The sequence below is a fragment of the Rattus rattus genome, chromosome 18, assembly GCF_011064425.1.
Source record: "Rattus rattus isolate New Zealand chromosome 18, Rrattus_CSIRO_v1, whole genome shotgun sequence".
Lineage (NCBI taxonomy): Eukaryota > Metazoa > Chordata > Mammalia > Rodentia > Muridae > Rattus > Rattus rattus.
Window position 1 is genome coordinate 27,709,147 of NC_046171.1, and position 17,751 is coordinate 27,726,897.

Sequence of the window (17,751 nt, forward strand, 5' to 3'; positions counted from 1 at the left end):
CATGGGGACAACGGGCTAACATTCTGACTGGAGCCATGTGGGTACTGTGGGCAACTCTGCTGTGCTCGCCCACTGGAAAGTAGGTCAGTGGCCTAGGGATAAATTGGCAATGTGGCTTTACCCATGCACCTCCTAATTGAAGACCCTTGCTGGAAAGCTGACCTTGCCTAGCAAGGCCCCGAACCCCTGAAGAAGAGCCCGCTGGCCCCCTCTCCCTGGGGGTAACCACAGCAGTTGGTCATGGTATGCTGGTGTGGGTACTGGGGCCTGTGGGTGCCAAGGGAGAGGCCAGGGGTAGTTGGATACTGTGATCTTGGGCGGAGGTCTGGGCTATAAATGTGGAGGAAACCATGAAGCTTAGGGTTAGCCTGTTTTAACTGGTGTAAAAGGCACTCTGGGTCCATTCTTTTATAAACAGACTGAGAAACAAACGAACATCCGAACGGAAACCATGCAGACAGGAAGAGCCTAGTACCAGGCCCGAGGGTAGTAGTTGGCAAAATGGTAAACTCGGGGCACACTGAAAGCTCGGTATGGCTCGGTTTTCTACACTGGTTTCCTTTCAGTTTTTCTACTTTGCCTTTTACAGACCAATGGAGGCAAGACTAACCTTGCCCCTGGCGTCTTGGGAGGGAAATTCTGTAAATAAGCCTTTTGGGGACTAAGCATAGCCAGTTGTGAGCAACCCAGGTTGTCCTTCAGTGCAGCCCTCCTGGCCGATCCCAAGATTAGAGTGGCTGGAGGTGTGGTCCAGCTCACAGGCACCCTTCATGAGGGCTAACGGTCAGGGCAGCTGAAGGGCCTGGGCATGAACTCCTGTGATTATCAGAGGTATGCACAACTATTTCTGTGTTGTTGTGGCCCGAGTTTGCAAATGAATGGTTTGGGGGTTGCTCTGTCACTGGAAAGGGGTATCTATGGTACCTGTCCCTAGCTGTGCCTGCCAATCCCTAAGTCCCAGAATGTAGGATCCCACTGACTTGGGGAAGTAGCCCAGTTGCTTGCCTGGAAGACGGCCCAGTAGCATAGATCCTGCATTTACCTTGATAGACAGTCATCAGAGGCCACACCCCCTCGAACCTTTCCAGAATCCACTGCCCTGACTCCAGTTTTCCTAAACCAGGACCAGGGCCAGGGCCAGTTGCCAAAGGCCCTTGAGACTTCTCCCAATTGCCGTGACATAAGGTGGTAGCTTATTAGACTGCCCCCTGGAGGCCGTGACTGAAACAGCCCTGCAGGTGTGCTGGTAGACTTGGGAGGGCCAACCGTGTGGAGAGTCTCAGGTATTGGATGGCTTCTCACATGCACCACCCGTGTTCAGACCCTTGACAAAATGTTTCTGTCATCTGGTTGCTATTCAAGGTTTAGAGGGTTCTGGAGCTTTCTAAGGAGCAAATCTTACAGGAGAGATACTTACAGGTGGCCCTATAGGCCCTGGCAGTCCTGGGTGTCCCAGAGGGCCAATTGGTCCTGGGGGGCCCGGTGGCCCTGGAGGGCCTTGGATGCCAGCCTGGCTTTGTTCCCCCTGAAGTTAGAGAAAACATGTGTTAGAGAGATGATCTGGGAGCAGCGGTCACACTGCCCCCCTGTGCCATGCATCTGCTGAGGCCTCTGTGGAACCTGCTTGGAAGGCGGTGGGGCAGTGATCGGATGCCGATGCTGTGGGGACAGTGATGGTGAATACATGCAGGGGCCAATGGCAGCAGGAAGAGGACCCAGGCACGGAGTTACTAAGCTGTGGGGGCTTCTATGGAACATGGTCGCCAGGGCAGGGAGCCTGGCAGCAGTGGCAGAGACAGACAGTGAAAAAGAAACAACCCCTGGCCTGCACACGAGCCCCATGCCTGGCCAGGCCCAATGCCAGAGCTCAGCCCAGGTGGTCCTCAGCCCTCCTCTCCCTCTGCCTCCTCCTCCTCCTCCTCCTCCTCCTCCTCCTCCTCCTCCCTCCTCCTCCTCCTCCTTTTCTCTCTCTCTCTCTCTCAATGTAGCGGTCCATCATCTGCCTCAGCCCGTGCCTCCCAGCCGCAGGATGGAAGCACAGGGTCCCTGTTTCCTGTCTCAGCATTTGCTGGTTTTGATTATCTGTTCCAGGGGATCAAATGAGACCCTAGGTCAGAGGCCATTGAGTTTCATCTGGCTCACTGCTCTCTGGAGCAGGGCTCGCCAGCCAACTCCTTGCACGTTTGAAGTGGTCTCCAGCACCATCTGCTAAGCGCATCAGCTCTCACACAAGCTTCCCCTTTCTGCTAACCTGAGACCATCTTGCATAGTATGTACGATCAATACAGATTTATCAATAGGACATGGCTAAGCCATCTCATGTCCCATGATGGCTGGTGGTATAAAACCATTACTCCCCAGAGAATCTGCAGCAGCCACGAGGTCAACTCTAGCTGACTCTGCTTTGGGGACCAGGTCAGAGCAGTACAGAATACAGCAACAGGTGCTGGCTAGGTCCACTTCTGGACCCTCTAGGGCAATGGTCTTTCAACCTGTGGGTCATGATCCCTTTGGGGACAAATGACCCTACATAAAGGAAGTCACCTAAGACTATCTGCACATCAGATATTTACATTATGATTCCTAACAGTAGCAAAATTAGTTATGAAATAGTAATGAAAATTTTTTTATGGTTGGGGATCAGCACTATGTTATTAAGTCATTGGAGCACTAGGAACCTTGAGAACCACTGCTCTAAGGTCTTCCTCTACCAACTGGTAATGAAAGCTATGATCCACAAGGAGCTGGTATGCAGCTTACGTGATTAATCATGCATGGCTTTTATGTGTATGTATGTGCGTGCATGTGTGCATGTGTGCGTACATGTGAGACAGACATCAATTTTAGGTGTCCTTCCTCAGGGCTGTTGTCATTTGAGATATGGTCTCTTTCTGGGACCTGGAGATCACCAGTTAGGCCAAGGTGGTGTGGCCGGGATCCCCCGGGGATCTCCTCGTCTTCCTAGCCTACCTAGGGCTGCGATTACCAGCGTGCACCTAGGGATCCAAACCTGGGCCTTCCTGCTTGCCCAATAAGCAATTTACCAACTGAGCCACCCCTTACAACCCATCAGGCAGAGTTCTCACAAGCAAGGTCTCACCAGTAAATGTCCAACAAACAGTGGCTAGTGCCAGCAGGGCTGTACAGTAGCTGTGCTCAGGGTGTGGGGTGGGCGTGTTTAGAAGCACGCTCTAAAAGCAGGCCCCGTCTGCAGCAGGGTGAGCGGCAGTCAGCAGGCCCGGCCAGCTAGCAACCTCCTGAGCAGCCCTCGGAGCCCTTGGAGGCTCTCGAGGATTCTGTGGGTAATGCGATCCGTAGCCCACAGGAATGGGCCAAATACTTAACAGGCTGCACGTGTACTGTGGGACTCTGTATTTTTAGCTGATCGTTGGCATGAGTTTCAGTCTCATTTGGTCAGGTACTTCACTACCCATGACCCCAAGTTATGGGGACTCAGCAGGCAAGTAGTTCAACACCCTGCCACTCCCTGCTCCCTGGGCCCTGGGGACCCCTGGGCCGTAGAAGGCAGATGAAAAGTAAGACAGGCAGCCCCTGGCCTCAGGTGACCTTAGACTGTAGGGACAAAGCTGGGTTACCCCAGGGGACCTGCTCCTGGTCAACCCTTCTTGGAGGTTGTGGGTTAGGCTGCTCTGCAAACGCCCTCCTTGCTCACACCCAGGTTCTGTGTGGTCAGTCAGCAGCAGGCTGTGTGTCTGAGCTCCCACGGGGAGTGTGAGCGCGGACACCAGAGACCTGGCTCTCAAGTCTACAGCTCCTCTTGCTATTCCTGAAACTTCGGGGGAGTCTGTCCCTGAGCCTCAGTTTTATCCCGGTCACTGTGCCTGTCCTTATTTTGCAGAGCCGAGGCACACTGGGAGCAGACAGAGGACCTGGGTATAAATCGTGACTCTTCTGTTTATGGGCTGTGACCTCAGGCCACTTGCTGAAACCTTCTGAGACTTTAATTTCGACATCTGTGCAAGAAAGATGGTGGCCCTTGACTCATGACCCACTGAGAGACTTAAAGTCAGCCTGCAAAACTGGATGTCAGAACGCCGGGTGCCTGTCAGGTGTCATGTTGTGATGGGGGCCTGTGTGCTGTGTATTCCCTCATTTATGGCATCACCCGGGCAATGGCTGGCTAATGTGCTGTAACCGTTAGAAGCAGCAGGTTCCGGCATAATGGATAGCCCAGCTGGCCTGTCGGGACCCCCATTCGTGCCAAGCCCCTGGGGAAGCCCCATACGGTATCTACCTGAAAGGTCCGCCTTTTAATGACTGGGGGTGGAGCCAGCCGCACTGAATTGAGGAGAGGCAACAGCTGAGGAGAGATATGAGTTGGAAGGCCAGAGGGCAAAGGCCAGAGGTCGCAGGTATTCAGAACGATGCAGGAAGTCACCAAGAAGGCCAAGTGGAAAGAAAAGAAGAAGAGGAGAGATCAGTGTAAACACTGCAGTCGGATAGATTGGGGGTAGGGTACCCGTGAGGCTCAGCTCAAGGGACAGACACCACAATGCTAACCTTGGACTCTCCTATAAGCAACCTTCCTCAGCTCTGGATACTGGCTCTCAGCCCCTGTGTGTTCCAGAAGAGGGGCTTCTGCCTGGCTAAGCCCACCTCTGAAGCCGTGCCAGGCTACTCAGGCCGGGTGATAATACCACCCGACCCTACACTGCCCCACCCAGGTCTGCTGGGTGGACAGCGGCTTCTGGGCTGAGCATGGAGAGCCACAGAATGAGCTAAATTGGTGCGTGGAGCCCGGCTGGCGTGTGGTCCCCTGTGGGTTCCTTTTTGGTGGGACACAAAAAGGCTGATGTCAGCGAATCTGAGGCCCATGGTCAAGGGAGGCTAAGCCTGGCTCCCGGGGCTGAGTTGGCTGAGGGTGTGGCTTGTGTGGCATACAGTAAGTGCCTTTGAGGCTTCGCTCTGGGGCTGGCACACTCAGTAAAGATGTCTTGGGAATGGTCAGCCACTTCTAGGAGAACAGGCAGCTTGGGACCCCATTACTTAATATCGTTTTCATTTGGGGTAATTTCTGCCGCTCCTTGTCTCCTTGCTGGGGTAGGCGGAACTTGAGGAAATGGCTTCGAGGTTAGAACCCATATGAAGACTGAGACCTTGGGCTCCACCACACGTGTCTAAGGACCCTCGGTTCACCCGAGGCCTCAGAGGCTGGGTGTTAAGAACGACCATCCATCTCCACTGAGAACACACTCAGCCCGTCTGGGGGCCCTCTGCCACACACTGAGCCACGCAGAGCCCCATCCTTCCATGCTGGGGCCCAGAGATAAGCCACGTTGAGCCTCTGCGCCCAGGAAGCATCTCGGCCAAGAGGGCTTGGAGTCCACAGAGAACCGACAAACCTTCAGGGAAATTATCGGGTTGGAGCGCAGAGCTGCTAGCGTGCCGCTCGGATACTCCTGGTTTGGGAGGCAAAGGAAGGCAGCAAAGACAGAGTCACACGGAGCAAGAGGAAGCCTGCAGACGCTCCTGGTAATCTCGCCTGATACCAGGGGACTTCCCATTCATTGCCTACCCCTTTCCTTTCCTGCTAGACAAGAGGTAGGGACTAGCCCGGCTCTTTGGAGACTGGTCAACGCTCCCCGCCTTGGCCTGACCCTCCCCCCTCTCTACCCCTCCCTCCTTTGCCTACCCCTTGGAAAAGCAAGTAACCTGCTAGGGTCCCTACTCATAGTTTCTTCCAAGTCAACTTGCCTGCCAGTTGGGCATTTAAATCTTCTATCCCTGCCTGAATGCAGTCCTCAGACTATGCTTCTGGAAGCATCTGTCGCTGTCTCCTCCTCTGTTCTTGTGCAGGATTGAGGGACAGAGAGCCCGCGCGCCCTGACCTGAGCATTCCTACAGGCTCACTGGCATACCGCAGAAGCTCTAGCAGTGGTATTGTCTCTGTGCTGGGTGGGTGGGGGCGGGGGATGCCGTATTTCTTTTGGATAATAAAACCATCTTGCAAGACTATCATTTCAAATAAACACAGCTGGCCTTCTTCTATTGCTGTATCAGGATCCGGCTGGTCCGAACAGCAGGGCCCTGCAGCCCTGAAGCACTCCCCACTGACAAACCAGCTCTGCCAGGGAGGCTGCTGGCCTGGGCCTCTTACACACCAAACCTAGCACAGCCTTCTCTCTGATCCAAGGACCCAGATGTCAGGGACTGGCATGGTTTTCTGTGTTCTGAGAGGCTGGGCAGAGGCTTGCCATAGTAGCCACACCTTCCCCGAGACCCTGAAGACTCAAATACATTGTGAGCCTGGTTTGTGTTGGGGTAGGGGTGGAGTGATGGGCTTGCCATGGGCTTCATCCCTAAGCTCTACCTTGCCCAGCTGTAGTAGCAGCCAGGACATCTGATTGTGTTTCTGGTACACTGAGGTCCCTATAGATGGAAAGTCACCTAAGGTGTTCTTCTTCATACTTGCTGCCCAGACCTGAGCATGATACACGTGGTCCAACGGGCTTTTTTACCAGGTTCCACTGAGGCTTCAGGGAGCAATCAGGGAAGGACTCTGTCCCCCTCTGCCCCCAGCAAGAGCTCTGCTGTCAAGTGCACAAATGAACCTTGGGTTCTCTTTGCTTAGATGAAGCCAGAAAAAGTCAGGGTCAGGAGGGGGTCAGGGAGGAGCTGTCTTAGTCCAGAAACCCCCCCCCCACCATGACATTCCTGCTGAGACAGGCTTCCTGTGTTCTTAACAGGCAATATGCAGGCTGCCCCAAAGGATACAGTGGCCAGATAATCTCCCCTCCTGGAGATGTGGGGCATCTGAAACCAAGACTTACTCAGAAGTCCCTCATATTTGTTTAGAGCCCCCTCCCACACATACACACCACACAGGGCAGAGGCCACACACAGATCTATGTACCCCTCCCGGTGAACAGAGGGCAAAGGGACACACACATTCAAGAGACTCTTGGACACTTGCTCAGCAGACAAGGCCATGGGAGGCCAGCTCCTTGCAAATGGACCTCCAGTACTGAAACCAAGTCATGGTTAGCTGTAGGACAGAGAGACTGCACCTTACACACAGGGTTTCAGGTTCCTCCCCCAACTCTCCCACCCTCCAACTCTCCCACCCTCCAATCCTGGTAGTGGCTGGGCTTCAGGATGGACCACAAAGCACCCCTGGCTTGAAGTATCGCTTACCCGGTGTGGGTACTCTCCACACTGACCCTAGGGAGGAGAGAGAAGAAGAGAGGTGTTAGGAGTTTATTAGGGGGATCTGTAACACACCTTGTATCTCCTCACTGGATGGTATCACTGCTCTGCCTTGGGTTCTCTGAGGCAGATGAAGTGGTCCCCCTTCCCTTGCCCCTAGTAGGCAAAAGGAGGAACCTCTTAGGGCCTGCCCAGAGGAGGTGCCACGGGGTGCAGGATAGGACCCCTACCACTCGCCATGATGGTAGGATTAGGAATTATATCCAGCTCTGTTGTCAGCCCAATCCCTGGTTAGTACCCAACAGCCCTACAGAGGAACCCTGATGGGACTCTATGATGGCTTGTGGCTAGCAGGGCTCTGGGAATACTTCCCTTGTAAAGCCAATCTTGGCCAGAGAGTGAATGAGAGAACAGGGAGATGGTAGGAAAGAGTCAGGCCAGTGGGGTTATAAGTCCAGATCTCAGAGTGAAGGGCCCCTGTGGGACAGCAGGTAGAGAGGTCCAAACTGCATGAGGTTCTTCAGACTCAAGACTGACAGGTGAGGGGTATCATCGTTTTTCTCTTACATACTGGGAACCTTTGGGGTTTCTGTAAAACTCAGGTCTGGGGGCTGGAGAGATGGCTCAGTGGTTAAGAACACTGGCTGCTCTTCCAGAGGTCCTGAGTTCAATTCCCAGCAACCACATGGTGACTCACAACCATCTGTAATGGGATCTGTTGCCCTCTTTTAGCACCCAGGCACCCATGTGCACAGAGAGAGCATTCAAATACATAAAAGGAATAAGTACATCTTTTGGAAAAAAAATACTTCAGGTCTGCAAGTGACCACTAAGACCCCTTTCTGGCTACTGTGACTCTTTTCTGCCTGACAGAAGGCGGCTTGGTTGGCCCGGGGCGCAGGTCTAGAAGCCTCAACAGCACTTACCTTTTCTCCCTTTTGTCCCTGAGGTCCCTACAAAGAGAAGGAAATCACTGTCAGGGTTCAAATCCCAGGCCACACGGTCCCCAACCTCCCTGCTGGGGACAAGGAAGAGGAGCTACAAACCGGTTGTCCTCGAGGACCCACCAGGCCCTGTGGAAGAAAAGAGAGCAGGTGTCAGTGAGTGGGTACATCGTAGACACATGCCTGGTTGGGTTGGGGACAGATTCTGGGCTTCTAGGACCTTCTCAGACTGTCCCAAAGTCCTACAAGTCACGATGGCCTATGTCCAACTCATGAAAGATGGGGTCACCTTCTATGCCAGGCACTCCCTGTCCCCCTCACTTTTTCCTCCAGTCGTTGACATCCCAAAGACCCTTCTACATGGGAGGCTTGGGTGTTGAGATATTTTGTTCTGAAGGACCTTACACCCTTCACCTGGGGTCCCAGGAAACCCCAGCACAGCCTGCTTCCTGTTCTCCTGGCCACTGAACCAGAAAGGCTTGGGGGTGTGGGTGGGGTGGGCCAGTGCTGCAGACACACTGTGTGAGGCCTGTGGTACGAACAGGAAGCTAGGATGGATCCCCTAATCCATGTTTTGAGCTCCCTGGAAGGCACAAGGGGACATGGCATTTCTGTCAAGGTTGTCTGAGCCTTTGGCTCTAGGAAGGAGTAGGGCTCGGTGTCTGGTAAGCTTTCAGGAGACTGCACTGAAGCCCTGGTTAAGGAGGCCCATGCTGACGTGTGTGGCCTGGCCCCTGTAGGGCAGGCTCTGCAGACCTTGGCTAGGCCAGAGGAGAGAAGGGGCTGGCATCACTTCTGCCTCCCAGTGCCGAGAGAATAGCAGTGTTCACACATAGCTCGGGGTGAAGCCATGGAAGGCTAGTTATTTTCAGTCTAGCACACTGTAAATTTGAATCCTTGCCTGAGCCTCTGAGGTAGCTGTTAGGTCTATGCTGGCCCGTGGGGAACCACTTGAGTGCCGGTCTCTGGGTCCCTGGGCATCTGGGTGTATGGTCTCAGTATGGCAAGATGTAGAGAAGGGTCCTTCTCCTGCTTCCAACGCATAAGCGGATCTACCTTGAAACTAGAAAACTCTGAGAGGGCTCACAGGGGCAGGGTTTGAGAGTCCTAGAAGAGCTCAGGGAAGCCACTGTGGGAAGTAAAAAGCCACTGTCTCCTAGGAAACATCTCCCCATCCCTGACCTAGAGAGTGTTGATGTGGGAAAAGGCTTGCCTGATACCCTGGATGTCTCCTGTGCAGGAAACAAAGGGTTTGCCACTTTTCCCTGTCTGACATAAGGATCTAGGGCCTGGTGACTGTGATAGGCTAGCTCTACCCCTTTGTAGGAGTCAGACAAAGCTAGTCTCCTACCTTTGGTGTGAAGGAAAAAAAGAAAGTAAGGCTTACCGTCTCCCCTTTAGGTCCGGGATGGCCCTGGAAGGCAAAAGGTTTCATGTACATTGTTTAATTGTTTAGGTCCCTCACCCTGCCTGCTCCAGCATGCTCCTGCCTCATCTTTGAGGTTCGCTTCTCTCTTCTCTCATGTGGTCACGCAGTCACTTCTCGCTCAGACCTTAACCTGCAGGTTAGTTGAGCCAGGGGTGGGACCATTTCCCCTTTCATTTTCCCAGCCATACCAGTTGTCACCTACTCTTCAAAGGCGAGCAGAGGTGACAGTGTCTTCCTGGACTCCAGCTACATCCACTCCATATACCCAGGACAGCTCATGTGTATGTGTGTGGGGTGCAGGTGGGGGGTAGGTACCTGGCCTTGAGGTGAGTAGACATTACCACTGTAGTGTCTGGGCTACATGTGGCTTGCTGGGCAGGTGGCCATGTCCTCACCTCAGATGACATCCCCCTATCTGAGGAAGAGTTGAGAGATGTACATCTCCAGTGCCTCCAAGAACTTTGAAGAGGCAGCCATCTTTCTAGTCCTATGAATACTCAGTCCAGGACACCAAGGCCAAAGGGTTATAGTGACCAGAGGGGAACCCAGGTATGCATGTGGAGCCTTGGCTGTGGAGGGGACCCAACCCTGAGGAGAATAGGAGATACCTTGGCACTTTGGTGGCCCTGGGACAGCCTGTCCACCTTACTGCTATTCCTGCTGACTCCTTGTCCTTCCGGACCCCTGATCTCACAGAGCCACTCACAGCCACCAAAGTCTATGGATGACTTTTGCTCTGGACACTGAGTACCCAGCTTGACCACAGTGATTGCCCACTTGGGGTCAGGGGTGACTTATTCAAATAGCTCTTCCTTCTCCTCCTATTAGCAATGCCATTCTGGACAGTTTTCTATGGGAAATCTTTAAGTAATCTGGAGTGGAGGAAACCAGGAGCCCCATGTGAGTGAGCTGGTCAGAGGCAGGACAGCGTCCATCTCACGTGTTTACTTACCCTAAGAGTCCACTTACCGGTCTGCCATCAAGACCAATGGGACCCTGAAAATAGAGAGACTAGATGCAAAACCCAAGTTTCCTAGGACAGCCTAAGCACACAATTAATCTGTCTGTCCATCCATCCATCCATCCATCCATCCATCCATCCATCCATCCATCCATCCATCTATCATTTTGGTGTTGTTGGTTTTGAAAGACAGGGTTTCTCTGTGTATCCCTGGCTGTCCTGGAATTTCCTCCGTAGACCAGGCTGGCCTCAAACTCAGAGCTTTACCAGCCTCTGCCTCCCAAGTACTGGGATTAAAGGCATGGGCCACCACCTCCTGGTCCCATAGTGTTTCTTGAATGCTAATGTTGGTCAGCACCGAGGCAGCTGCTCCCCCTGGTCCTACCCCTAAGAACCAGTCTAGGCACCATTGGTGAGGGTTAAAGGATACTCCAATGGCCACAGTGGCTACTGCCCTACTGCCTCCATGATAGGCCTCTCTTCAGAGCCTGACCAGAGGTCAATCAGTTCACTTTCTGGGACTACGATGTCTGCATCCTGGTATCGAATGGGGTGTAACAGCTCACTCGCTCAGTTCCTGCCTGGCCCCATCATCTATCTGTATGGATGTCTCTGTACTTTCTGTAGCAGGAACCCAGCCCTGAGCCACTGACCCAGGAAAGATTATAGAGTGGAGCCTTAGTGGCTAGGAATCAGGAGGAAAGATGTGGCCTTAGATATCATCTTGGTGATCCACTTTAACCCAACCAGGCTCGGGACCTGCCTACCTCTGCTAACCTAACTGTCCGCACTTACCGGGAATCCAGGGAAGCCTCGGGTACCTGGCTGGCCCTGGGGGGAAAAAAAGGAGCACTGAGGATGAGGGGGGAAGGGCAGAGCCAAGCCCATCCCTGACTCTGCTGTCACCTGTAAGTTGGCTAGGATGGGGAAGGGAGGAAGGGAGCTCGTAGAAGAGCTTCTGCAGGCACCAGGCTGCAGAGGGGGATGGAAATAACCTGCATCCTTCAAGCCTACTTCTAGAAGTGGTCTTGGGATGCTCCTTAGCACCTGGGCATGCTGAGCCGTGACAACAGCCAATGGGACTGCCAGGAAAATGAACGGCTTACTCTGAACTGCACAGAAGTCCTGGAACAAAACTGGGTCATGGCCACTATTCTAAGGATGGCTCCAAAGTCTGCAGAACTCGACCCTCAACGTGTATGTCTTCACACTAGAATGAATGGGTCAGGTTGCTCCTGCTCCTCGGGCTTCTCCCGGCAGCTGAGCATTCCCTGGATCCCCCGTCTCTTGGGGGCTGGAGGGAGAGACATTCAGGTTTGTTTCCTTAGACTGCAGACTGGAGACAGCTGGAGACCAGAAGTGTGTTTCCTGGTCACGGCCCAGAGGCTAATGGTTAGGATTTCCAAGCAACACTAAACCGTGGCTGCAGGTCTGCGAGGCTAACACAAAGGTCAAGGGTAACAGAGTGGAGAAACCTAATGCCCGGTCACTCCCCTCTCCTCAGGATCCAGCCAGAGTTCCCTGCCACTCATAGCCATTCAAGGCTCCAGCGAGAGGGCTCAGCAGGTGAAAACACCTGCTATCAAGCTGGATGGCCTCAGTTTGATCCCTGGGACCCACACAGTGGGAGGAGAAAACGGACCCCTGCAAATTGTCATCTGACTTGCATGCAAACACACACACACACACACACACACACGCGCGCGCGTGCGGCATGTAATAAAATTTTGTTTCTGTTTTTTTTTTTCCAGACAGGGTCACACTATGTAACTCTGATTGTCCTGGAACTCACTATGTAGTAGACCAGGCTAGCCCCAGTCTCCCAGAAATCCACCTGCCTCAGCCTCCTAAGTGCTGGAATTAAAGGTATGCCCTACTATACACCTTCATAAGTTTTTTTAAAAAGACAAAGCCATCCTCCATAGCACCGCTGTACAGACCTGGTTACTTCTCTTTCTGTCTCCTCTGTGTCTGCCATCTGCCCAGGAACAGCGGCTCCCCCGCCTTCCCTGAAAGCCATGCCAGCTCTCAGCTTGGGATAGCCTGGGTTTACACGGCAGAGCCTCTTTGCAAGTACGAGCTGCTAGGTCTGGCAGGCTGAGTTCTAATCCTGCCTTCATCACAATTGCGTGACAGCAAGCCATACTCCCCACGCCTCAGCTTCCCCATCTCTAGAATGGGAATAACTATGTAACCTTATCAGGTGCTGAACTGCCATCAAGCACGCCTCTGAAACAGACGCTCCACCACTGGGCGTGTGTTGAATTAAAACGAACAGAGCGGGTATCAGAAACCAGCCAGATCACTTGTATTTACTGTATGCACATGTGTACATGTTCGTGTGTGTGTGTGTGTGTGTGTGTGTGTGTGTGTGTGTGTGTGTGTGTGTGCCCATGTATATGCAGGTATGAGCCTAGGGGCCAGAGGCCAGAGTCCAATTCCAAATGCCTACTCTACTGTTCTTGTAAGTTTAAGGACAGAGTGTCTCTTTGCTGAGCCCAGGCTCACAGGTTTGGCTGGGTTAGTCAGTGAGTTCCAAGGATCTTCCCAGCTCCAACTCTGGAGCTGTGGCCACAGGCACGCGCCACAGGGCCTGGCTTTTCATGTGGGTGCAGGAGACCTGAACTCAGGCACTCACTGTTTGCTTTTTCTCACCAAGCCATTTCCCCAGGGTGTCCTGGGATCCGTGGGTGTCTTAAGTGAGGTCCCGAACAAGGTCCCTGTGCAGGGGACAATTTCTCTTGACTCACAGGCTGTGACCCTGAAATATTTCCAGGCTCCATGCATCCCTTCTGGGTCTGTGCACGGAAGTATCCAGAGGCCTCGGCACGGAAACCGTGACACCCTTCTGGAGACATAGGACCTTTTGCCATGTCAGGGTAGGGTGCTGGTCCACAGGGAAACTCGCTAAAGTCAGCTGCAGGCACAGGATGGACTTGTGGCGAGTGTCCAGAGGCAAGAGAACGGAGACACCACTCATATGTTAGAGGGCTCTGGCCTCTCTCCCCTCAAGGATAAGTGGTGCTAAGAATAGGCCTAAGAAGAAACCCGGAAACCATTGCAATGTAATCTCAGAAACCTCCCAATGTAAACTTTCTGTAACTGCTCTGGACATGGAGAGGCCCGAGGGAGAGGTCAAGAGAGAGGGATTCCAAGAAGCATCTTCATAGCCATCTCAGCTGATATTTACGTGGCTAAGATAATCACATGGTCCGCTAATTACAGTGCCTGCTCCGGTAAGCAGGGTGCATGCTTCCAAGCCAGGGCCAAGTCCGGGACTAACCAGGGCTTTTTCAAGACTGGGGGGAATCGGGGAGGGATGCTGTCATTGACCACAAGGAAATGGGATTCTGCTTCCTGGAGAGGTTGGGGAGAAGGCAGTTGGGGAGTCTTGCAACTAGATTGTAATTTACATCTCAATTTATGCTGAGTTTATGGTCTCTCCCAGTGCTCACTGGTCAAGCTGATTCCAGGTTAGGGAGCTGGCTGTTTGAGGCAGCATATTATTATGGTGTATATTTAATACGCTATGCTAGTGTTAGGTATTATTTATGTAACAGCGCATTATGTAAAGAGTGTAAACAGGCAAATATATTTGAGGCAGGATCTATGTTGTTCAGGCTGGCCTGGAGCTCCTGAGCTCAAGTGATCCTCCTGCCTCAGCCTCCTGAGTAGTTAGGATGACTGTCTGGCTTTTCCTAGTCTCTGTTAGGTTATCTTTTCTGATCCGGTCTGGCTAATGCTATCTGCTAAGAACAGCTCCTTGCAGAGGCCGTCCAACTTTCTAACTCATCTTTTGTCTTTGAAGCTGAGTGTATTTTCACTCAGCTAGGATGGTCATGTTTATATAGACAAACGTTCCCCGTGGCCTTTGGGTTTTCTACCATGTTCAAAGGGGCCTGATCCCTGGGAGTCATAAAACCGTTGCTCATATTCTGCTTCTATTGTTTGTGGCTCCGCGTCTGACTTTTCTGTTGCTCTTCTTTGTTTTGTTTTGGTTTTTGGAGACAGGGTCTCGTGTGACTCAAGTTGCCTGGAACCAACCATATAGGTGGGGCTGGCCTTGAACTCCTGACCCTCCTGCGTCCATCTCCCAAATGCACAGCACCGCTCCCAGATTACACCTAGTATCTTATTCACTGACAATCTGTCTCGATAGAATGGTTGGATAGATTCACGATCAAGAAAGAATTGAGGGGCTGGGGAGGTGGCTCAGCCAGTAAAACTGTCACTGTGTGCAACTGATGGCCTAAATTTGATCCCTGGAACCCTGGTAAAGGTAGAAGGGGGGAGTGGATTCCATGAAGTTGTCCTCTGATCTCCATGTGATCTGCATCACGGCAGGTATGCGAGTGCAAACTCGAGAGCTCACACAATCTACTTTCTCTTTCTACTATTTTCTCTTTGTTTTTGTCTTTCCAGACAGGGTTTCTTCATATAGCCTTGGCTATCATAAAACTGGCTATGTAGACCAGGCTGGCCTCAAACCCAAAGATCCGACTGCTTCTGCCTCTTGAGTGCTGGGATTGAAGGCACGCGCCACCGCCACCGCCACCGCCACCACCACCGCCACCGTCACCGTCACCGCCACCTGGCTTTCTTTCTACTATTATCAAATGAAGCTTTTCTCTCAAACCGTCTTCCCACCAGCGTTTGGCTTTATTGCTGGCCCTCCTCTTCTGATCTAGCTGCTTGTCTCAGTTGCCCTGTCTTTTTCTTCCCTAACATAGTCATGAACTTATGTCCTTCCTGAGTGAAACTGAGCAATCCACGAGCACTCATCAGGATGAGACGCACATTGCATTTATGGATAAAGGATCTATATATGAAAGGGGAAAACAAACTTCCTCCGCCCATTTCTGAAATTCATCTTGCTCCATATCTAAGGCACCCCCCTCCCCCACAGCATCTGTTCCTTCCTCCTCCTGAGCAGGGCACTGCTATGCACTGTGTGACCCAGAAGTGTGGAGTGTCCAAGACTCCTTCTCTTTTCTAAAACTCATTTTAGAACTCATCTGTGGCCACCCCCAAAGGGCGTGCAGGCACAAGAACACACATACACACATGCACCCATGCACACTTGCATACTTGCACAGGCACACACGTGTACACGTACAAACACGTGTGTGCGTGCATGTGCAGACACGAACACAATAATATATATTTCTTGGCCCTGGGCATTTAAACAGCACTCACCAGCCACTTCCCCTCAATGCGCTCCCACTGAACACAGGGGGCAGCCTCTCTCTAAGCTGCATACAAGTAGCTCCTCATCCACCCAACACAACTCCAGGGCCAGAACGCCTTGGGATACAGTTCTGAATATTTCGTCGAGTCCTTCACGCAAAGCCCTTGCTTTCCGGTCCGATCTTCTCCAGGTGCTTCCCCTGATTAAGGCACCCTCCTGACCCTCGTTTCTTGGGTGAACTCTGACCTTGACAGTAGGCCAGTTATCCCTTCCTCCTGCAGCCTCTCTGTCCGGACATGGTCTGAGCCCAGTGGTTCCCCTCCCCCATGTCCTCACTACTCCTCGGCACGACACCCACTATCTGTACTGTCATGGCCAATGAGATTGCCAGCCTGGGCCTGGAGAGCAAGCGGTCAGGCTACTTTCATTTCTCTTGTGCCTGGCAGGCTCCAGGTTTCTGACATACTCAGCAGGCATAGCTACCTGTTGTGGGTAAGGGTCAGGTCCCTCCTATTGGTCTCTGAAGAGCAGCTAGGGGAGGGCCCCCTGACATGCAGGTATCCTAGCTCAGCCATGACCTGCCTAGTGCCCCTTGGGGTCTAGCTCTCCACTCTGTTTTATGGGGCTCTCATGAGGACTCCTAGACACTGGGTCCCAAGCCCTTGTGCCACTGGAATGGGAGTCATCCTTCTCCAAGGACCTGCCTGGTCCTTGTTGCTTGGACTATTGATCGGGCTCCAGAAGAGTGGTCACGTGGCCCTTACCTTCTGGTGAGCCATATTTATTCTCAGCCAGGCCACACATTCCCATGTATCCAGCTGCCACAGAGGGCTTGCCTACTTGACCTCAGCTCTTAATGTCAAGCAGACCTTTTGTCTGTCTATCTCCCATTTCCACCAGGCTGGGGCAGCAGGGACAACTGAGGGGTTCCTTGGTGTCACTCGGCTAGGGTGGTTTGACCATCCAGTTGATAATCGGTGGCCAATGTCAACGGACTCTGGGCACAAGACACCAAGTGTCATAAGTCATTGGAGATACCAAACAAGGACTATCATCTTTCCCTGAAGAGATACAATATATATATATATATATATATATATATATATATATATATATATATGTGTGTGTGTGTGTGTGTGTGTGTATGTATATGTATGTGTATATATATATTGTATCTATATGTATTTATATATTATACATACACACACATATATATATATCCTTTATATACAATGATACTTCAGTTGGAAGGGGCTATTAGGGAAAAAATTGCACTTATCACTTAGGAGCCTGGTAATCAAAACGGGCACGAGTTCCAAGGTTCCTCCTGTGATGTGCTGGGAAGCTGGGGGTAGGGTGGGGGGGAGGGGTGTGTGTGTCGGGGGAGGCCACTCCCCAGCCTGTGTGGGAGGCCTAGCATATAATTAGTGCTTGTCTCTGTGACTCCCTGGTTCTCTACTCCAACCATTCTCAACCTGTGGATTGTGAACCCCTGGGGTCACATATAGGTATCTTGCGTGTCATGTATTTACATTACAATTCATAACAGCATCAAGATTATAGCTATGAAGTAGCAACAAAAACAATTTTATGGTTGGGGGATAAGCGCACCATGAGGAACTGTATTAAAGGGTTGCAACATTAGGAAGGTTGAGAACCACTGGTGGAGATGATACCTTACTGCACTTTCCCAGCATCCCACTCTCTCACTGTGCTCCCTGCTCCCCTCTCATCACACAGCAGGTTCCTCAGAGTCCTCATCAGGGAAAGGGAGGTCCACGGCCACACAGGACCCTCTCCAAATCCCTTCTCTGTGGAGAGAGGCCATTCGAGCTAGGCTCTGCTGAATTCCAGCTCCCTCCCTCGCTGACACTGGTTTCATTGAAGTTGTGTGAGCAGGTAGGTACCTTGGGACCCCCACTTCTCCTCCTACACAGAGCTGTACTATCTTGCTGGATCCATTACCCACACCCCAGGCAGTCCCTAAGGAAGCGTGTCAGAGGGAAGTCAGGGGGTGCTAGGGAAGTCAGAGGGCCTGGTACTGACAGTGAGCTTGGGGGCT

General features: G+C 52.3%; 1 protein-coding gene across 1 annotated transcript in view; it reads right to left on the bottom strand.

Annotated features, from left to right (window-relative positions):
- Col13a1 (collagen type XIII alpha 1 chain) overlaps positions 1-17,751 on the bottom strand; it is a 139,535-nt gene that overhangs the window by 46,104 nt on the left and 75,680 nt on the right. Inside the window, exons 8-14 of the mRNA XM_032889262.1 lie at positions 11,297-11,332; positions 10,510-10,536; positions 8,214-8,240; positions 8,094-8,120; positions 7,156-7,182; positions 4,256-4,321; positions 1,418-1,525 (exon numbers count right to left, since the gene is read on the bottom strand). Of these exons, the coding sequence (XP_032745153.1) occupies positions 1,418-1,525; positions 4,256-4,321; positions 7,156-7,182; positions 8,094-8,120; positions 8,214-8,240; positions 10,510-10,536; positions 11,297-11,332 (318 nt within the window). The remainder of the gene's footprint in view (positions 1-1,417; positions 1,526-4,255; positions 4,322-7,155; positions 7,183-8,093; positions 8,121-8,213; positions 8,241-10,509; positions 10,537-11,296; positions 11,333-17,751) is intronic.